This window comes from Gobius niger (genome assembly GCF_951799975.1).
Source record: "Gobius niger genome assembly, chromosome: 11".
NCBI classification, from domain to species: Eukaryota; Metazoa; Chordata; class Actinopteri; order Gobiiformes; family Gobiidae; genus Gobius; species Gobius niger.
The window spans coordinates 8200007-8222281 of record NC_136862.1 but is presented as its reverse complement, the minus strand read 5'-3'; the positions used below and the strand labels follow the sequence as shown (position 1 = coordinate 8222281).

The 22275-nt window shown below is 42.0% G+C and overlaps 3 protein-coding genes across 12 annotated transcripts in view; all 3 read right to left on the bottom strand.

Moving 5' to 3' along the window:
• Positions 1-7270, bottom strand: part of LOC306969865 (uncharacterized protein) — a 48529-nt gene extending 41259 nt beyond the window's left edge. Inside the window, exon 1 of the mRNA XM_079565620.1 lies at positions 6757-7270. Within this exon, the coding sequence (XP_079421746.1) occupies positions 6757-7044 (288 nt within the window). The 5' untranslated portion in view covers positions 7045-7270. The remainder of the gene's footprint in view (positions 1-6756) is intronic.
• Positions 1-22275, bottom strand: part of clmpa (CXADR like membrane protein a) — a 358126-nt gene that overhangs the window by 129917 nt on the left and 205934 nt on the right. The gene's annotated exons all lie outside the window — the stretch shown is intronic.
• The window catches only part of LOC306969862 (protein Aster-B-like), a 40362-nt gene continuing 30430 nt past the window's right edge, over positions 12344-22275 (bottom strand). For 6 of the 10 annotated variants that reach the window (XM_079565606.1, XM_079565609.1, XM_079565612.1 and 3 more), the window contains 11 exons: positions 21972-22182; positions 20770-20965; positions 20520-20663; positions 19807-19925; positions 19361-19503; positions 18691-18794; positions 17736-17951; positions 16915-17002; positions 16349-16456; positions 14961-15081; positions 12344-12655 (listed from right to left, as the gene is read on the bottom strand). In XM_079565606.1, coding sequence (XP_079421732.1) covers positions 12569-12655; positions 14961-15081; positions 16349-16456; positions 16915-17002; positions 17736-17951; positions 18691-18794; positions 19361-19503; positions 19807-19925; positions 20520-20663; positions 20770-20965; positions 21972-22182 — 1537 coding nt within the window. In that variant the 3' untranslated portion in view covers positions 12344-12568. The remainder of the gene's footprint in view (positions 12656-14960; positions 15082-16348; positions 16457-16914; positions 17003-17735; positions 17952-18690; positions 18795-19360; positions 19504-19806; positions 19926-20519; positions 20664-20769; positions 20966-21971; positions 22183-22275) is intronic. The other 4 variants (XM_079565610.1, XM_079565611.1, XM_079565614.1 and 1 more) reach the window with 2 other exon arrangements.

The following is a 22275-nucleotide window of genomic DNA, read 5'->3' as shown; positions in this document are numbered from 1 at the left end:
TATCATTAAAAAGTGGCATTTATTTCTGCTATTCAACTTAAACTGTGAAACTAATATAGACTCATTACATGCAAATTGAGATATGTAGCCTTTATTTGTTGTAATTTTGATGATTTTGGCTCAGCTTGTAAAAACTCCATATTAAAAATCTCATAAAATTAGAATGTTTTGAATGGATAATAATAATCATCCAAATTATAACAAATAAAGGCTTGACATATGTCACTTTGCAAGTAATGAGTCTATGCCATATGTCACATTTTAAGTTGAATTACAGAAATAAATGAACTTTTGTACAATATTCTAATTTGCCAAGTTTCACCTGTATAAGGTAAGGTCCAATTATTTTCTCTAAAAGGTGTCCAGTGGTGACAATATTCAAAATCATTTGGTCAGGAGAAAGAACTTTCAGCCGTAAGATTAATAAGGCAGGTTTGTCAACTCAGCCTCTGCCAAATACTGATGAGGTCCAACATTTGCAATTTTCTTTTTGGAAATCTCCGAAAGGAAAATTGACAAATGTTCAAAATAATCATTTTTTGGAAGTGATTTACAAAATTAATCTTACAGCTGCAAGTCCTTTCTACTGACCAAATGTTTTTGAATTCTGTCACCACTTTTGGACACATGTATGAGAAAATAATTGGGCCTAAGTTAATTTGTGCTGACAGAGAAAACACGAAACATTGTGACTGTTTCATGTGGATTTTCACAGTAATGACAGACGGCCATAAGATCAAATATCTACATTTTCACTGTTACCATAGTTACAACCATCTCATTATTAAAGTAAAGGCTGTTCAGAATTTTTCAGACTTCTTTGCGATGATAATGCTCCATAAAGTGTTTTAAAATGTGGTTATCAGTCATTCTCCCCCAAATTTGCTCTGCCATAATGTTTACCGACCCTTGTTAGCAGGAAGCACATAAACTTCTGACACATCCTACGCAGGCCACAACTCACGAGACTAAACGCTGATAACTCTCACTGCCTTATCTTTACAACGCCGCTTTCAACTCCCTCCCGTTCATGTCTAGACTGCCCGCATGCCACTGGTACAATACCTTCAGGAATCACACTTCAAATGCACGGGCTGACAGCCAGCGATCAACACCGACAAGGCTCAACTCCCCTGCGGTAAAATCCCCATAGCTGCAATTCTTTTAGTTTCGTTTTGAAACTCTTTCAGCAGCAGGTACGGGTTTGCTCCCTCTGATGGTATTTTCAATAACTACATTTAGTTAGTAGTCATAGGGATGCTGTGTTTAAACATGGGTATTTTCCTTTTTACAGGTATTCCATAGTATTCGTCAATCACATCTTGATCACTATCTGACATTTTTAGGAATATCGATCTAAATCAGATTTTTTTTCCCTTTAAGATCGTCCTCTCCTTCAAAACAAACATCTGCAGTTCAGCGTGGATGTAGGCACTGTTGGACATCGGCTTGCGATAACAAAATCTAAAGTTCGATACATTGAGGCAGGAAACTATCGCGATAAACGATACTATTGACGACCTTATAATGCCACAAAAGCTATAGAGCTCCATTCTAAAAATGTGTTAATCTTAAAATATCTATAATAACAATGCATGGGTTTTATAGCGCTTTTCTGGACACTAGCAGACACTTTACATGACATTATTTGTTCACTCCACACTCGGTGGTGGTAAGCTACGATTGTAGCCACAGCTGCCCTGGGGTAGATTGATGGAAGCGAGGCAACCAGTCTACGCCATCGGCCCCTCCACCCACCACCAACCACTCACTCGCGCATTACATTTGCCAGGCTTCCTGGTGTTACCAAACGGTCTCCCATCCAAGTACTGACCAGGCCCTTCCTGCTTAGCTTCCGAGGTCTGACGGGGTCGCGCAGAGCAAAGGCGGTATTAACCTCTTAACCCCACCACCTGAACCGAGCATATTTTCTACAGGTGGCTTTACCCAAATCTAAAAGGTTCTTGAAAAAATGTGTCGAAATAGCAACAAAAATGAGACAAAAAGGATGAAAATGTGACAACCCCCCCCCCTCCCCCCCAAAAAGGGACAGCAACATGGCAAGGAAAAATATCCATTTAGATAAGTTGTATAGGTCTTTCAAATGAGGCACTACACTGGCCTATAGGCTGCCAGCTCCAGTCGGGAAGCTTTTAGATTTGGGTAAAGCTGAACTGGAGGAAATGCACTCGGGAAAGGCGGTTAAATTAAGAGGTTAAATTAGAAAAATGGTGAGGTAATGCAAATAAATGAACAGACAAGAAATATCGAGCCCACACATGTATCATTTATCTGCCTTCGATTGAACGATAAGTCGATATAGTGATTGTCTTTGCTGGTTTATTTGCCCTTCTGGTGCTCTGCAAAAGACGGATAAGCGGCGCTATATGAGGCGTGAGCTGGACAGGAGATAAGAACAGCACTTCCTGGTGATGTAGTGCCGCGGGAAAAAAAGCTTGGCGCAAATTGGAGGAGCATTGCACGAGCAGGCGCCACAGCATTTGCAATAGTTGCTGCAGATGATTCAAAGTTCTTTCCTATCTTAGTCACTGTGTCTTTCTGATAACAGATCGGATTTTTATAACAGAAAATACCAAGACTTACTAAGTTGTCCAAAAGTTGTTTAAACCTCTTACCTCCCACCGTAACCGACCTTAATCAACAGGTTAAGGCGTGTGGACATAATGACATCAAGAGGAAAAAAAGAAAAGAAAAAGAGTTGGGTGAGGTAATGATATTATGACATGGTTAAAAGTTTAACAAAAGCAAATGAAGCATGATATAGATCATCTGAGACAACTATAATCTGTTTCCCTTGTGTCATGTCTACAAAGAGGCTGTCGCCGTTTGGCTTTCCCATTGAGGGACGTTTAGTTTACTGAAGCAAATCCAGCTGTACATCCGTTCCTATCTGTCCTTCCGGAGCTTTCAGGCTGTTCACACCGTCTCCCGACTTAAACATAAACACGACTGAAGACACAACGTTTGACAGGAGCGTTAGCGCTATATTATGTCCAAAAAACTGTCTCCCAGCGCGCGGTGAATCCCGGACCACCCCCGCTTTAGCAGACACTATCCAGAAATCTCCACATGGAAGTCCTCCTAAAACATCTCACAAATCTTAGATAATGGCTTTGACTGGGGCTGAGAAGAACAGGAAAACTGCAATATGAAAACTAAGAAAAACTAAGAAAATCAGGACAAAAACAAAGCTGAAATGGAATAAATTAGGAAGATTATGAGTAAAACTTGATGGTTTACACATTTTCCTCAAGCTTCCTTGTTTTCATTTTTCCCCAGGCTTTTAGCAAACAAATCTGTAAATGTCAGTCAAATGAAGACCACACAGATTTTGAGATGTATTACGGCTTCTTTTGATATTGATAGCTCCACCTAATTATTAAATTAACTAACATTAAACTAACAACTGACTTTTAGTTTTTTTTACATACTGAGATATGTTCTTACCTGAGCTTAGACGAGTTGATTCGTATCGGTCTGGTCAAATGTTGTTGATGAATAAAAAGGGGCACTATATTGTGAGGCGTTGTAATACCTGGAGTACCTGGCGTGGAGAAGTACTCCATTACACCTCACAATAACCGCTTAGAAAATCAACATGTTTAATTTTGTGTAACTAGACTTGGATTGTGTAAGTTTCAAGTAGCTTGGGAGCTTCTAATGACACCCCAGTTTGGAGCTATATACCTATGCTGGGAGAGGCTAAATGCTAATAACATTTGCGTGACTGAGTGCACACAGAAAGACCAGACATTTATACATCAACTCGTCTAAGCTCAGGTAAGAACATATCTCAGTATGTAAAAACCGTGGCCTGTTCCTTTAATGTCTTAAGCCATGGTTCCAGATAACACGCCTCGGTCTCAGTACTCGCCTAGTCATGTTTCTACTCTACCCAATACCAGCGAGGGTTTCCACTACACGCATGGATCAGAGTTATTGTGGTCGGCGCCACATTACTGAAGCAACAACAGAACGGCCTGAAAGGTTTTGTAAGCCACAATAAGAACTGCCTTTTGATGGGGTTTATGGAAGTATGCAGAAGTGCCAAGGCAAATGCTAGAGGAAAGTGGCAGCTAAAAAAACAACTATGATGGCAACAGCTAAAATTGAGCTAGCAGCGGCTAAAAGCTATCATCAGCAAAATCACCTTCATCAGCAGCGGTACAATGTTGTGAAATATCAAATCCGTATGACCTGTATGTCAATAGTGAGGGCTGTCCTCTCTCTCATTGTCCAATCAGATGCCAGCAGTCTGTTCACGTCATGTTTGTCTCGGTTTAGCGCACGTTAGCCAGCTTAACTTCGTAACCCCCACCTTAAAGGGACTATACAGAGTTTAAAAATGTTAAAACTAAGTATTTTCATCCCCCTACATGTTCCAGCCATGTCCTAATGTGTAGAATAAGCCCAGACATATTCACCACAACTGCTTCTAGAATCCTGCACTGTCACTCAAAAAGTTTTTACTTCGGGTCTGAAGTGCCGTCATGCACAAGCTTAATATAGAGACTGCAGTTAATGCATAAGACCTGAGGTGGCAGTAGTGAGCGTGACCAACTTGCATCTAGTCTCTTTAACCAAGCATTTTTTCCAGTTCGGCATTACCCAAATGTAATAGCTTCTCGACTGGAAAGTTTGCAGCCTATTAGCCAGCATAACATATCATTTGAAAGCTAAGAACTGCAAAACTCTTGAAAAATAGATTTTCTTTGGTTGCTTTATTCAAGAAGCTTTTAGATTTGGGTCTAAACTGGAGAAAATGTGCTTGGTTCAGGTGGGGGTTAAGAAATTAAAGGCGTACTTTATGCTAACATATGTTTTATCTCTGTTACATTGTTGGATCTCATCAAAACCCCTGCTGGTCAGATCTGTGAGCGGGTCTGGCCTCTCCACAGACCGGACTCATACCTTTGCTGGGAGTGGGACATCACCAGCTCCTCCCCATGGTGAGGACATGAGATTTCAATACAATCAAATGCTTTACTTTGAAAACCCTTTGCAAAAGTATTACTGCCTGTGTACCTGATTCAGAGCATGTATGGTATTGCTTTTACAGCAGTTTTGATGCTTTTATAACGTAGCAGCATGTAACCTGGTATGTTCCGCAGATGCAGGCATGGAAACATCGTCTGAAACCTTGTTCCTGCTTTAAGATCTCAACATACAAAGTGCTTTTCTCAAAAGTAGTTGATGGAACCATAAAAATGCATCCATATAAACAAAATTGATGGGAAAAATGTTCTTGTCCATGCATGCTTTACGTTTGCATGCCTATCTTGTATCTCTGGATAAATATTTTGCCTAATTGAAGCGAAAGCCATACAGCGTTGCACTTGCTCTCATATATCATCAACTACATACTTTCCCTATCATCTGCAAACCGCATTAGCCGGACGGGAAGCAGGCCCCTATATCGTCCCCCCGGCTCCATACCCCCGAAACATGAAAAAGCTGCATGTAGTTCCACTCATGTTGCTCTTGGACTGCGCTTCAAAGACTCCCCCTGCTTTGGGATGCAATCTGAACTCCAATCTGGAAGACTTTTTGAAAAACAATGGCTTCTAATACGGCTATTTATATGTTTTATGGGGAACGCGGTGGAACGGACTTGTCTGGATAATTCATTAGGGCAAATGTAATGGAGGAGCTAACGAAGTCGATGTCCTTAAATGGTAATGATTTAAAGGGGCCCGGCTTGACTTGGTGGGTTCATAGCAGCGTGCTGAGGTCAATGGTGGGATTAGCAGGGATTCTGTGAGACATTTAGTTTTGAAATTGAATAGGTCAAGTGTCTGCTGATGCTAGTACAATTACAAAGGGTATGTGTTTAAAATATTACAGCCTTTTGCCTCGGGAACACTTTGATGATACATTTCTTGTGTGCCAAATGGGTTCAGGGATATTGTCATTAGATTATAATTTAAAAAAAAGAAGCGTTACCTAAGCATAAGTGACAACCCAAGCCAAGTTTGGTTATTGGTCCATGTAGGCCAAATTGAAATTACATGAGACTTTCCTGGCTCAATGTGTGTAATGCTGTGGCCATAACATACTCAACTGCAGGCTACCAACTTCCCATGCTAGTGTGATTGGATATTGATATAGACTGGCGTGTCAAGTAACTTTTTTTTTCTTATTCTCAGTTCCAAAGCAAGCACCTATATGCTTTTCTATTAACTTTTTATCAAGTAGTTTTAAATGGGTCTCACTCTGCATTGGGTTTACCTCTACAATCCTGATTTATAGAGTAAAGAAGAAGAGAAAGAAACAAAAACCCTATTGGCTTATAACTGTGAAAGTAATGGCCCTGTAATCAATCAAATAGACTAAAAGTTGGCATTTGCAATAAACAAATCCTTCTCTACTGAAAAAAAAAGAAAAAATGAACAACAGATGTATTCAGAAATCAACCTGCAACCAAATGAAGACTCAAAACATTGTGTAGCCCACTTCAAAACAAAAATTAGCCCCAGACAAATCCCCTGATAAAGTTTATTTTAAAATTCCACCACTGGATAAAACATTTCAACATCTCTCTTACGCGCAGCACAGTCAGTACAATCTCCTCTTGGCACGTTACTTCTAAAAGCCCCTTATCAACTCCACTGGTGCGCGTGGAACCGTTTCCCCAGATAGCGCACCTCCAAACTGCTGCCCCCTCTCTCCACTCCTGCCTTTCAGTCCACCGAGCCCCAACCCTACACCACAGATCTTTTTTTGCCCACAACTTACTGTCTGGAGCCTCAGTCCGTAATCCTGCGCGTCCTCGCCCTGTGCGTCCGTGCCAAAGCGCGCCGCAGCGGCAGCCCCAAGCGCCGTCCAAGCCGTGCGTCCTGGAGCTTCTGCGGAGTTGTCCCCCAAGCATAGCGCGCTGAGTACGCGGCTCTCCTGCCTCTGTTTCAGCAGCTCCAGCTCGCACAGCGCCGCCAGGCTGGCCTCCAGGCGCTCCTTGTTCCTGCTGCGCTCCTCTTTGAACGGGAACATGAGTCCGAGCGAAGCCGGCGGCTCCAAAACAGACATCCCCGCGAGTGTGTAGTCCTCACTGCTTTGGGTTAGAGCCGCGGTGCTCCGGCCCCCATACCCCCTCCTCCTTCGCGCGTATATGCTCCGTGGTTTGTCAGCTAGTCTGCCCCAGTCTGTTGCTCTGAATGATTGGCCTTCTCCAGTCTGCACCGGGACAGCTGCACGGAGCGCTTTGGGAGGAGGGCTGCATACGGAGGAGGCACTTCGCTGTTGGCTCTACTCCGCTCACGCTTGCCACCTCTGAGGCAACACAGTCACATGATTTCAGACTTGACAACACTCAAATGAAGTTAAAAGCCAAACCGGAATTCTCGTGGTAGAATTGCCTATGCACTTCGTTTTGTCCGTCAGTAGAAATTTGTGGGGAAAAGACCTTTGCGCGTTGTGCATATGTCCGATAAAGTCTTCTTTATTTATCGTAAACTGGAGTCTAGGGTGGTTGTTGTTATGTTACCATGATTGCATTGTGCCCTGAAAGTCGTGAAACGCGCTCAATGGGCTATAACCTAAAAGTGAACTTGGGGTGGGGAGAGTGAGAAATGTGTTAGGACAACCCTGACCCACTGCAAAACAACAAAACAAAACAAAAAAAAACGAGAAAAATCAGTGCCTTTGTGTGCTATGACCATTTCAAGACCAAATGTATCATTGTTTTGGAATTATTGAGATTCTGTACAAGTTTACATACACATAGATTGCATGAATTGAACCTATTAGCCCTACTCATGTATTAAACAAATGCGGCTCCTGCAGCCAGACTGCAAAACCTAAAACTAACCGGTAAGGTCATCCCACTGTAACTACCAGGCAATTTCAGGTTCGGTTACTAGAGTTTTTTTTCTGCCCGTTAACGCCGGAGTGCACGGACAGCTATAGTGCGTCATCTGGTGGTCAGTAAATGCATTACGCACAGAAGTTTTACACCAGCAACGTCAAATGACATCTCAAATCATCATTTCTAGGAGTTTTTTCACCTAAAAGTTTTACGTTTTCAAGTTCTCTTTTCTTCTTATTGTTAGCATTAATACTTAAGTCTACCCAATATAGGCGACAATGCAAGTCCTTCAGCTGTTATACACTCCTCTCAGACTTTTCTTGGAGAGAGTTTATTTTCCAACAAGTCCTCCAAATCCAAACGACAGAAATCGTCGTTTGTCTTATCCCTGAATTACGACCATATAAGACGTCTACTAACAAAACTCAAACGCAAAGAAATAAATCACAAACTGGCAAAATTAGCCCCACATGCAGTATGTGAGGGCAAAAAGCAGTTCCACATTTTCAGCCCTGCCACACCTGTGGAGGAACTGAAAGTCCAGCTGTGCCAACGGCTCTCCAAGCGCGCTAGTTATTGCTGTGGTAAATAGGCTACATACATGCATAATTAAATAAATAAATTGTAGAAAAAATATGTATGTGTACACGTTTCTCTATACTTTGTTATTATTTTTTTCTACAAAAATCCTGCTTTAGTCCAGATAAATCACAGGCATCAGAAGAAGTGCTTTACAGCAGTTTATTTCCGATTGTTTATAATATAATGATGATAATTGTTACGAAATACTACTGGATATGACATTATGACGTAGCAGACCCTTCAGCCAACCAGAGGCGCAGGCTCACCTGCCCAAACGCCCTCCAGCTGATACACGTGTTTTCATTGGACGGCGCGAGTGTCTGTCAAATCTAGTTCAAAAACCCGCGAGCTAAACACAGCTGTAATGTTTTATATGTTTTATCCTTAAATGACGAAACTGCGGAGGAATTAACGACAGCAGTTTCATCACGGACATTTGGCACCACGTTCTCAAGAGGAACTCAGAAAGAGACGCAGGACTTTGTGGAGAACAGCAGCGGAGCCGAAGCCCGACTTTGCCGGGGTGACGAGAGGACTTTCCACGCATCGTACGCACTGGAACCCGGCGCGGATCCGAGGCTCGCAGCGGTTAGCGGACAACCGCACGTACGGGTGACACGGAGTCTGACAACACGAGGACGTTTGAGGACAGCGATGGAAGCGGACTGGAGAGATATGGAGTTGGCAGTGACGCATATGGAGGAGAAGAAGGACTCACGAAGACATCGATGGTGAGTTGTGCTTTGGTGTCGCTGTTGTTGTGAGTAAAATGGCGGTAACCTAGCTCACCCATGTAATATAATAGAGAGTGGTGAATTGTGGCCGCTGCTGCGGTTGGGGAGGTGTGATGCGTAATAGTGCAGAGCGCGCTTGGAGAGCCTTTGGCACAGCTGGACTTTCAGTTCCTCCACAGGTGTGGCAGGGCTGAAGACCTGGCACTGCTTTTTGCCCAAACCTATCGCAGTTGTGGCTAATTTTGCAAGTTTGTGATTTACAATAAAGTCGTTTCTGTATTGGGTTGAAAGTAATGTACATACCCTCAATGGGAGCTTGGGGGCGCTGTTTTAGTAGACGTCTTATATGGTCGTAATTCAGGGATAAGACAAACGACGAGTTGTTTTCTAAAAAGCTTGACTAGTTTCCTCCAACCATTGTCTTCAATTTGAATATGTTCTCGCCATGTGTGCTCTGTTTCTGACAAGTTCCCCCTAGTTGTGATTTAGGTTTAATCATTTGGGAAAAAAACTATCACTGGGACTTTCTCTGCCATGTTCTGCCATTGATTGTCCTGCTTGGCTCTTCAAATTTAGCTCTGTCAAATTTCTGCTCCTGCTTGGAATGACCAATAATTCTCGGCGTAAATAGCTGGTCTAGAGACAAAAGATATACTTAAAACATAATAAACCACACAAGAAGACACCGTTTTTTTTTTTTTACACCTAACTCCCTTTTTATTCCTCCTCAGGCCTCTTTGAGCAATACTTTCACGTCAGTGCATTTGGCTCGGGGTCCGCTGCCAGCGCGTCCCACGAAACCAACTATATCTCCACACGTCAATCAATATGCTGTACATTATTATTTCATATAAATATCCCAGAATCATACACAGGTCAAAATAGGTCATATTCAAATATAGGTATTGTATATTCACATACGACAAGGCTACAACGACAGGTGAGCTCGACGAAGGCAAGACACGGGAAGTACACTTTTGGATTGTCATGGAAACAAGGGAGAGCAGGTGGGTTCAGGAAGTGTCCGTACCTCTTTGTTTCTGTTTTTTACGTTGAAATCATCATTAAAAGGTCTAATCTTAGGCTTCTTTCTGTTTCCTCGTGAAGCTTTCGTCACTGACTGAAAACTAAAACAAGAGTACTACGACTTCACTACACTTGTGCAAATATAACAACCCGCCTGTGAATCTCCTGCATAATGAAATAGAAATCATTCAAAGAGGTCTAAAGGCTTCCTGAACCCACTTTTGACAGGATACATATTCATTTCAATATGGTATCATCTATGCTGGCATTAATAACCATATACAACGCTTTGGGACATTAACCACAGACTGCATTGGTCTAGTTTAGGGTCTACTTTACGCTTTCTTAAAATACCCATGCGTTAATATGTTGGTCCTCTAGTATTATGGGATAGCATTCATTTTGACAGCCATGCATTTCATATACAGTGGAGCAACATGGCTGCTAAGTATGGTATAATAAAAAAAATAATTAAAAAAAATAAAATCAGCGTGTTGAAATGGCTTTGGGGTGAATAATATCAACATAGCACCTTAAGGACAGTTGGAGAGGTCTGAGGTTGTGTTTAGAATAAGCAAAGCAATGGGATGTAGGATGTGCTCTCTCTAGTTAAAAATGGCACTGTAGCTAGTAGTGTTGTGGCTTTTGTCAATCTGATAATTGAACTCAGAGTAGCCGCTGATACTGAGTACCAGTTGCAAACCTCTGAATGTCAATAAAAAAGAGCGAGGCTTGTAAAAAGATGCTAAGCCCAGAGCATCTGGCCAATAATGAACAGAGTTTGTGCACTGTGAGTCAAGTCTCAAGATTTGATCAATGCCTAAAGTCTAAAAAGTAAATGAAGGCATGAAAAAGTTAACACAGATGTTTAATATGTTGTTTTTAAAGTTAGTAGGGTGTGCAGAGCCTGTGGCGTCTGGCTGTTAGCGACAGCATTAGCCACTGGATCCTCTTTTCACATTGGGGAGTTTCAGGTACTCGCCGATACCTGATCAAATCAGATTCTGGCATTGAAGCTAAGTGAACGTGGGGTTGCCCATTGAGGACACCAGTTTTAATCTCACTATGCTCAGGCCATACCTCAGTTTATATCCGAATTCAGTCACTGAGCTTTACTGGAGGCCTAAACTCTCTCTATTTAGACTCGACTTGACTCAGAGTCCTTTTAGCTGCAGGATTTGACAAACCAAAGTGTGGGGCTCATCTGGATTTTAAACTTTAAACTTCTGATTTTAAACAAATCATGAACAACTTTACCATCACTTAAAATGTGATTAAATCAACATGAAATAAGTAAATTTATGTAGTCTGAAGATGGTGACCTCAACTCTCAGGACACAGATGTTTATGAAATATTTACAAAATAAATCCCAAATGCATTGCTTCACAAAGACGGACATTGCACGTTGTATTTCGTTGCCAGGTTGGATGAAGGACTCCCTTTGGAAGCAATTTATGAAAATATGTCAAATGATGAACAATCTAGGTCAAGACATTGTTGTACAGCTATTATCAGCTGCAACACAGCGCGGTAACACGTTGGAAACAAGCCAGCAGTTTCCCAACTATTCAATATAACAAGAAGTACTTTTTTTTTCATGTTATTGCATCAGTGTGTAGTTAATACTGTTTGTCTAAAAAAAAAACAAAGCCCAATACATTTCAGTGGAACGAGGCATTAATCACCGTCGTTCAGCAAACCAACCTCAGATGAGCCTTTAGGACTCAGTGTGGGTCAAAAAACGAAACATTTCAACTTGGGAAGTCATTGAAAGATCATATTATGCCTTTTGATTTCATTTAATTAACCACTGCATTGGCATTTTGCATTTTATAAATTAAAGCTATACTATCTTTTTTTTTTTTGTCTGTTTCATTTTCTAACTCAAACTTAGCAAATTAAATTCTGTTTTTGATTAGGAAACATGAAAAGCTCACAGCCCATTTTGCACTCAGTCTGCATAAAAAAACAAAGTAAAATAGCAGATTTTTTTTTTTCTTTTTTTTTAAAGCATGGCATTAGTTCTCAGAGACCCGCCCTGATTCGGTGCATATGCGCGTTAAGAGTTAGCCCTGATGCTAAATGTCCTGTTACTGCTAGCCTCGTGGCACCAGTTCAAAGGTAAACACGGAAAAGCGAGAAGCAGACGTGAAATCCACTTCTGTTTTTGCAGATTCATGTGGTTCTAATGTTAGCTTTAGCAGGAGAAGCACACGACTGTCGGGGAATCGTTGGAGGAAGAAGAAGAGAAGTCGCATGGAGGGATTTTTGTTGAATGGTGAGAAAAGTCGGGGTGTCCAGACTGGCAGAGGTTTTTTGACTTGGTGGAAACGGCCCCCGTTGAACCAGAGGAGGCTGAGTATTGCACGTACGTATGAAGTTTGGCCACCTGGAGCGCAAGCGTCAGTGGTATTGGCTTTTCTTCTGAGAGTGGGAGGAGTAGTCCCTGAAGCCCATGTTTTTGTGGAGGTTCACCAGGGAATCTCTGAGCTGAAAAATAGAAACACAGAACTTAAAATTTTCACGACGTTCCAAGAAGGACAGATATTTATGTGATTAACTCTCTTTCCATTCACACTTGGCTTTCAATGACAGCAATTAAAATAGGTTTACGGTAGGGTGTGTTGCATTTATCGTCTACAAGATGATATTGAAATAGTTGTTTGGAAGACATGCAAATTACAATATCAAGTAACTTAAATCTCTTTAGGCTAATTTCCAAACTGGTTTTAGTCCAGTGATTTGGCATACAAGAGACTATGGGATTTCTGATAGATGGGAGGAGCATCTTGGTCACTCAAAAGGTTAACGCCCCTTTTGGGTGAAACATACTGTAAGCTCCATTGAAATGAAAAGGCAGAGGCCGTCTGAGAACTTTTAATTTACTTCTGAAACAACTTTTTATTTGTTTTATTACTAGGTCAAGTATGAAAAGGCTGCACAGAGAAGACGGTTAACATGTTTAAACTGAGCAGCCTAATGCTGTGTACGTTTATCACTTTGTCTATATAGTCATTATACTGTAGCTACAGCTTTTTCTGTCCCTTTATATTGTTATTAACCTCTTACTTTCCATTTTCACGAAGTGCATTTTCTCCAGTTTGGCTTTTCCCAAATCTAAAAGCCTCTTGCCTGGAGCTTACAGCCTATAGGCCAGTGTCGCCTCATTTGAAACCTATAAAGTTTATCTAAACTGATCTTTTTCCTTACATTGGTGCTGTGTTACCATCACTTTTTTGACCTTTTTTCATCATCACTCTTCTGTCGCTGATGATGATTTGGCTGGTATTTTGTGGCTTTTTTTTTTAGCTCTTCTGTTGTCCTTTGGTCCCTTTATTGTTGTGTTCTTGTCCCTTTTTTGTCACTTTTTCATTGCTTTTTTGTGTGTCTTTTGTTGCGATTTTGCACATTTTTGTCTCATTTTTGTCGCCGTTTTGATGCTTTTCCAGATGGGTAATGCCAAACTGGAGAAAATGTGCTTGGTTCAGGCAGGGGGTAAGAGGTTAAAGGTGCATTATGCATTTTTTTTATCCTGGAAAATAAGTTAATATTCGTGTGTATTTGACCTTTCAGTGACCCAGTGGCCGTATGGGTGGTTAGCTTGGCGCTATTGCTTGGCATCTATGACGGCCAAGGCTCTATTTTTTTTCTGTTTGTTTGTTTTTCTCGAGTTTCTGGTAGGTTTTCACTGCTGTGTAACTCCCTCCGTAGTCACATCTTCATTAAATTCAGAAAACCTACCAGAATCCTCAAATAAAATTGATCCTTGTGGGTCCTAGAGGACACCGGGATGGAAAATAAAGGCACCCATACAGTCACTGGGTCACTGAAAAGTCAAATACGCACCGATATGAACTTTTTTCCAACATAAAAAGTTGCATAATGCACCTTTAAATAAAATGTATGTAGTCTACATTGTAGTTTTTTAAATTATGACAGCAAAATATAAGCCTATGAGCATTCCCATGATTCATTCAACACAGGTTAATCTACAAGCTATTTCACTCTTTCATCTCAGAACGACAAAAGATTTGAGTTTTTTGGGATCTGCCACCATAAAATAAAAGGAGGTGTTTTTTCACCCAGAGGGAGCCTCGGCAAAAATGCCCGGATGTTGCTCCCATCTGTTGGACAACAGGGAGAGGGTGGGCTTTTAAAACCAGAACCAAAAAAAAAGTGAAGTGACTCTTTTTTTTTTCATCAAGTAAATGATAATAAATCATTTAGTTATCAGTAATCAGTTATCAGTAAATTCCAAGAGGCACAGAAAGGAAATATTTACACTCCCTTCCATTAAAATAAAGATTCAGCTCACAGTAAACATTTCTACACATATGAGTCACGATGGATTATCTATCTCTCCCAAACTGTTTCCCCGAAGTTGTACACAGGGTTGTTTGGCGTGTCCCGGAGTGACCCTCAATCCAAACATGGCTCCAATCGCTTCCCGGTTAATGCAGGGTAAAGACCAGACCATCCAGACGGCACAATCACTATCTTTTCATGTTTGCTTTGAGACCAGAGGAAGCAGCCATTTCCCACTCAGCTTCAGCTCCTTAAAAGTACAAACCAGGCTCCATCTGTTTACACCAGTGACCGGGCAGGAGAGCGTGTTTTGCTAATGGAAAACTATGAGGCCATAAAGTGCTATTATGAGCATCGCTAAATCATGTGGTGTCCTTTTGAAAAGATCGTGTTTAGTGAGTTAAAATTAAAAACGGATCTAATTTATCTGTCAGTGTATTAAATCTTTGGGATTAAGGCAAAATGGTGACAACAGTGCCATGTGTCTGACCTGGTCCAGCAGTAGCACGCACGACTTGATGACCTCCTTCCACTTGTGCAGCTCGTTGTCGTGGAAACGCTGCTGAGAGTCCAGGAGCTGCACCCACTCCTGCTGCGTGTGAGGGGGTTTACTACGGGGACGACACAGAGAGACGAGGCAGGTCAACGTCTACACTGATTAGAGGAGGCGACAGTCTGGCATTTGGTTGACAGTAGATGCTTTATGACATAACAAAAATACACTACTACTACTGATACTATATTGTTTTATTTTTACCCCATTTTTAACATGGCAGTAAATGGATTTCCAAAGTAGAAACATTTTATTTGGTGCAAGCAAATAAATAGTTTTCGTTGGAGCTACCTGGAAGTGCGACGTATAATCCTGTGTGTGATGCTTCTAGACTCTAAAATGTGTCAGTGCTGCCTGTGACAGCAGGGGGCGCTTTATTAGGGGTGTAGGGCTGATTTATGCAGGACATTTATGTTTAGAAGATACATGGAGCTCATTTGAAAGACAGAAATCAGCAGATTCCAAAACATAAAAAAGCGGTCAGTCTCTAGCTCGTATGGTTGTGAAATTAATATAAAATACATAAAGTAGGTGGACAAACTTGTGAAGCCTTCCAGAGATATCAGCCTTTTAGCAGCATGATATCGGCCGATATTTTAAAATACCCAAATATATCGGCTGGTCGATATATCGGTCATTTATTGGTTTATTTGTTTGCGACAGTGCATGTTAATGAACATACATGGGACTCATGCATGTAAACACACCACAGTGGATTGTAGCCTTGAGCTAATTTGCATCCATTCTCCCACACTCACACTCTCAAACACACTCATTCAACCTATTGTACATGTTTTTAGCGGTAGGGTAACCGGAGTATCCAGAGGAAGCCGACACAGACACGGGGAGAACATGCAAACTCCACACAGAAAGGCCCCGTCCAGGTGGGAATCGAACCCGAGACCTTTCTAGCTGTAAAGCACGAGTGCTAACCGCTGCACCCCCATGCCACAAGCCAGTCTTTTGATCTAGTAAATACATTTCCACCTTCTTAAATGCATGTAGTGCAAACAAAACATGTTTTACGTCAATTAGAGCATAGAAAATTGAAGATCGATGTTTTCCCATCTATTCAATAATGAAATGAAAGGTAGTGGAATGACTTAAATTCCCATCAGTTCAAGAGGAAACCCTATTGCAAGTGATTTGAAAGCAAAAACTGAATTTAGATAATCATGACATGTTTCAGGCTGTATGTATAAAGGCATACATTTTAGTCATATGAAAGACCTCAGAGATTTTGTGGCTTTTTGTGACTTGAGATATGGATTTTGCTCCACATAACACTGGCATATTGAAATACAAGTGTTGATATACGCACGTACCTCTCATGTGGCCTGAACCCTTGAGATGCCGTGAGACTCGTGGTGGCATACTCCAGCATCCACAGCTTATAGAACAGCATCAAGTTGAGAAATACCAGCAATATTAAGCTGTAACATGGAAAAAAAGGAGACATGTATTACTCATACTCCACAGTTTACTGATATCCCAGAATCTAGATAAAGCCAAGTACCTTATACAGATCCTATTGGATGCATAAAACAAAATAAGGACAGGCAAAATTAGATCAAAGTAAATCATAGGAATTTATTTTTGGTATAACAAAATAATGAAAAGTAAAGAAAAACAAAACAAAATGTAAACTTGAAGGACGAACTTCAACCAGTAGTTACCCAAAGGTTTATACGAAGAAAGTAAATTAACTTTCTTTGTGCTGTATGTTTCCAAAGTCCCAAAGTCTTCTATTTTTGCTTTGTAAAGTTTTAACTCACGAGGAACCGTTAAACTACCCATTCCATACTTTTCTAAGTGTTTTGTGTAGAACAAAATGATACAGTTTGTGATAACCCAGTCATATTAAAGATATCACTGTGCGGGCTATACTTACACAAGGCTTATAAAAAGTAAGATTTTGGAGAAGCTGTAAAGTGCCAAGCCTCCTGAAGACTCCGAGAGGTATCTGGTCTGTGTGGAACCTAAAGAATACACAGGAAACACATTGTTAGCACGTGGCCTTATGACATCATCTAATGGCAACTCAAGATGTCACATGCAGCGACGTAAAGCTCTGTGCCGACCGTAGCATAGCAGCAGAGGTATGTTTTGATGAGGAGCAAAGGGACGACGGTCTTGAAGGGGCTGAGGCGATTTGTAACACATACGGAACAGATGTAAAGCTGAGGGAAGCTGTTTTAGATCCATGTAGTATTTTCTAACCAACCAAAGACAGCAATTAAGATTCGTTTGATGTGATCCCCCAAATAAAGCCCAGAATCTTGGGCTTACTTGTCACATTTGATCTGGAGGGTGACTGACAGAATCGGCAAAGCCTCGAGCTTAAAGACCCTTTATTGATTTTGAAGAATGAAAGAGGAAGCTACTAAATCAAAAGGTTTGTTGTGCCCAAACTCGCTCCTAACTTGCCTAACATATTTGTAGCATCCCAATTCTTCACAGGGACGAGTTTACAGGCACATTTCACAACTTGCAGGGTCACTTCATACTTGCCTCAGCTTGTGCTCATGCCTCTACAGCCACACAACTTTTAATTACAAGTACATCCTCTCACAGAAGCCAAACTGCTGTAGTTAGCCGACTGTGAATTGAACAGTCCTGAGAAGAGCCGGTCTTGCTGTAACATGCTGCTGGTATAAAAGAGCTGCTCTCCAGCCTAACCACTGCTTTAAATAATGCTTTAATGTCTTTGACCTGCCACATGCTTGATGAGACGTATGTCCTCATCATCCTCCTCGTCGGGCGTGGTGACGGCGCTCATGGCCTGGTCTACGCTGATCCCCGCTGGCCGGAGGTGGTGGTGCGAGAATGTGCGTTTTCTCCGCCGGCTGCCCCTCATGCCCCCCCTGGCTTTGGGCGACTGTGCGTGCGCGTCCAGCAGCACCTCCTCCAGCTTGTTCAACTCCAGCTCTGCACGCAGCGGGGGAGACCAGAGTCAGTCATGTATGACGGTGTTTACCGAGGGGGTCATTTACTAAACGCTTGCTAATGTGCGAAAACAGTAGCACGTGCAAAAGTGGATCAGCGGCAGAATCACTTGTGCATTTTTAACTCATGCAGCATTCTCTAATTTAGGTAACAATGGGGCTCTAACACTGTAATAAAGGGCAATTTCAAATGGTAAATTAGGTGCAACTTGCCCATTAGCGTCTGTCTTGTTAAGTGACCCCCGTTGTGTTTAAAGGACAGAGGTATGAAAAATATAAGATAAGATAATCGTTTATTGATCTCACAACGGAGAGATTCACTTGTTACATTCTGCATTCAATAAGATCGCTCATGGTGTGCAAAATAGAAAGGAAATGTGCAAACAGTTAAATAGCAGAAGATTCTCATTAATTTAGCTCCAGATGGCTTGTATCATATGCCTGAATCCCTTTCTGGTAATAATGGGGCTGAACCCCGTTAAATAGAAACAAACTCAAAGCATGGCTAATGTCAATATGATGCCAAGTGATAGATTTTGTAATCAAGACAAAACAAAGCACTGAAATGATGTGCTGAATGCAAGAAATGTCCTGGTTTAGAGAGTTGAAACAAAGTCTTAACAAAAGAAAATACGACAAGAGGTACTATGCGTTTTGAGACTCCAATAACATTTTCATAATCTAGCTGATAAAAGCCAGTTTAGCGTAAACTGCCTTCTCACCTAAGTGTTTGAAGTACTCGTCCAGGCCACTCCAGAAGTTTCTCTCGATGAAGCTCTTGACCAGGCCCCACGGCTGCTTCCTGTAGCGCAGCTCTGTGGACACTCTGTGGACACGCGCATTCAGTGAGGTCAGATGGTTCAAAAGGAAACCTCTTAAAGGTGCACAGCTGTAATGGAGCTGCCGTGTTTGTTGCAGCTTGTATCTTCCTTTCCTATTGGGATTTATCAGTTTCTCTCTACTCCACTTTTTTCTCTCAAACACCAAACAGAAATCTTTCATTGTTCCACCATGTCGGAAACCGGAAAAATACTAAAAAAGTAATTCTGTATTCAAGTCTGTATTCATTTAAGTGAAGCTACACGATGCACTATAATGTTTGTTGCTTTTTTTTGTAACTGGACAGCAAGACTTTAAATTTAAGGAACTGCAACGTTATATTAAAGTGGCTTATTCAAAGTTTGGACAATTCACAGTAACTGCAAACTATAATCACGAATGACCAGTAATGGAAATGATTAAACCCATGACATTTGCAGGATTGCGGGACATTACACCCACAAGCATTCCTTCGCAAATACATCATTTAATTAAAGCAACATGACAAAATCCTCCCCCCCCCCCCAAGAAGTCACACGGGCCGAACATCTGCAGCCCAGCGCTTTGACTCACCTCAGGCGACACTTGTTCTTGGCCACTCGTGTGAGAAGGTAGCGGTTGACCGTGTAGAAGTAATCGTGGTACGGGACGTCATGAGCGATCACCTCCGCATCGATCACATAGCACTCGTTCTCTTGGCTGGCTTTGTACAAAGTCTGGATATACACAAGAGAAATCAAAGTTTCTATAACAGACAAGGAAAAATTTGGTTGAAAAAAATATGGAATAAGGCAGAAATGATCAAATCGCAATGTTGCTGTTTAGTATTGTGATTATTTTTCTGATGTACTGTATACTATCCACATTCAGAAAAGAATTGAGGGTAACCTCAAAATGTTAAACATAAGATTAAGACTCCATAGAGACGGTATAATTTGCATTTACAACTTGCTAATTGTAGCCGAGCATAAAAGCTGTGCTATCTTCATATTTTCATGGGGAGTTGCATAGACAGTGACCTGTGTCTCAGTAACCGTGGCTGTCTTTGGGGCCAGCGGGTTGTTCAGAGCAATGCTGTACATGAGCTCTCGGGTCTGGTTTCCGTCTGGGTCTCTCCTCCAGGGTCGGTGCACCACATCTGGAAAATACAAATCATCATTTTTGTAACTTAAATACATACTTAAGTCTATGAATGCAACCATTTTTTTTTAAATTCAAGATCCTATATATTTATTCTGTTCTTTTTGATACCTAAGCCTTAGTATGTCTAAGGCTTAGGTGGTTTGCGGCCAGAAACAGAAACAGCCAGCAGAGGGCACCTGCAGCACTGTGAAGTTGTAAATGTCATAGCACAGGTCATTTGGCCACTACAATGGTTTGCATGAGTCTGGTGAAAGTTTATGGACTTGGCATGTGTGTCAGCTTTCAGTAGTCCAGGAGTTTTACAACACATAGCATACCAAAGGTTTTCAAAGAATATTAATTGGGACTAGGAATAGTAATAGGGATTACATTTGATCTCTTAATTAACCAAGTTCATCTTCACAGCATTTTGGATGAGAGATGAAATGTCCAGATTAATACATTTAGAAACAGTTGCTTAAAACTGAAAAGTATCATCATATTGTGCCCTGCTGAGCCATGCAATGAAATAAATAACCCATGCTGTTAATGAAAAAGGTTTTGCATTTAAAACTAGTGGGAGAAATGGGCAGTGTTTGTGCTGACAAACCTGAGAACCTCCTCCGCTCCAGAAAGTCCCTCATGAAGTCGGACTCGGAGAAGAGCAGGTCGTACATTTTATCCACTCCCAGTCTGTACACATTGTTCAGGTACTGTTTTCCGTTCAGGTCCTCGTGGAACGGCTGCACCTCCCCTGTACAAAGCAAAGGAGCTTTAAACAAGACAGCGACTAAAGGAGATATCTGACCTGCTGTTTTTGGAAAGCCATGTGTTTAATTTGGCAATTTTGTGGCCCACACCTTCGTCATGTGTCTCGGAGGAGTCGCTGAGCTCAGTAGGCAGGTCTTCATTGTCGTTCAGGTCCAGGGAGGGCGGCGGCGTGCGGGGTGTGTGTGGGCTGCGCTGTTGAGTGTGGTTATCAGGGGTACACAGGGTGACTGGGTCGACCTCTGGGGCTGCGGCGGACACTTCCTCTGCCAGAGGAGCCTCATACTGCTGCAACACAGTAGATGCAATAAAAAGTCAATTTTGAAGAAGAATGATTATCACCAACATTTAGTGCTGTTAAGCAAATGGCAACACTCTACGGGCCTCATTCCCAAGTGCAAATAAATAATGTGTGCTAAAGTTGTGCAAATGTGCAGATTTTTGTCTTTTAGAGAAACGCTAAATGTCCACAGCGTAAACTTATTTATATATTTGTGCCACTAATAATATAAACAGTTTCTAATGAGAAATCAGGTCCTAAGGTTTGATTCACCATTACATCATCACTGGACTCAACTAACCCAACCAGCCCAACTAACCAAACCAGCCAAACCAAACCAACCCAACCAACCCAACCAACCAAACCAGCCCAACCAACCAACCCAACCAACCCAACCAACCCAACCAACCCAACCAACCCAACCAACCCAACCAACCAACCAACCAACCAACCAACCAACCAACCAACCAACAAAGCCAACCAACCAACAAAGCCAACCAACCAACAAAGCCAACCAACCCAACCATCCAACCAGCCCAACCAACCCAACCCAACCCAACCAGCCCAACCAACCTACCAACCTACCAACCTACCAACCTACCAACCTACCAACCTACCAACCAACCTACCAACCTACCAAACCCAACCAAACCCAACCAACCAACCAACCAACCAACCAACCAACCAAGCCAACCAGCCCAACCAACCCAGCCCAACCAACCTACCAACCCAGCGCAACCAACAAACCAGCCCAACCAAACCAACCCAACCAACCCAAGCGACCGACCGACCGACCGACCGACCGACCAAACCCCTTGAAAAAATGATATATATATATTATAGCGGTCTGATTCTGCTACAATAATCCAAATATAGAAGCATGAACGTTATATCTATATTTTATAAGAATAAAATATATGTGTTTGAATACTTCCTGAGCCCACTCTCCACGGCCTTTAGCAAAAGTTCCAAATACCAAAATCTCTTCCATTTAAACATCTGTGCACGTCTTACGGGAAGCGGTGACTCGTTGCTGGGCAGGTCTGGCGGGGCGCTGCTGGAGAAGCCTTTATGAGGTGGGGTAGGGCTCACGTCGGTCTTGTTGTCTGCGTTCTTGTTGTCGCTGGTGTTTTTGGCAGGAGTGGTGTTGGTCTCAATGTTGGCGTCGTTGCTCTCCTCCACTGGCAGCTCCTCGCAGTACCTGCACCAGGGAGACGGACAGCAGCTGTAGGTCAAGGTTACAGGTTTGTGGCACGCTGCCTGCACTGGGCTACTCTCAAGTGATGGGTGTGCGGTGAGGAGGGAATGGACTGTCAAC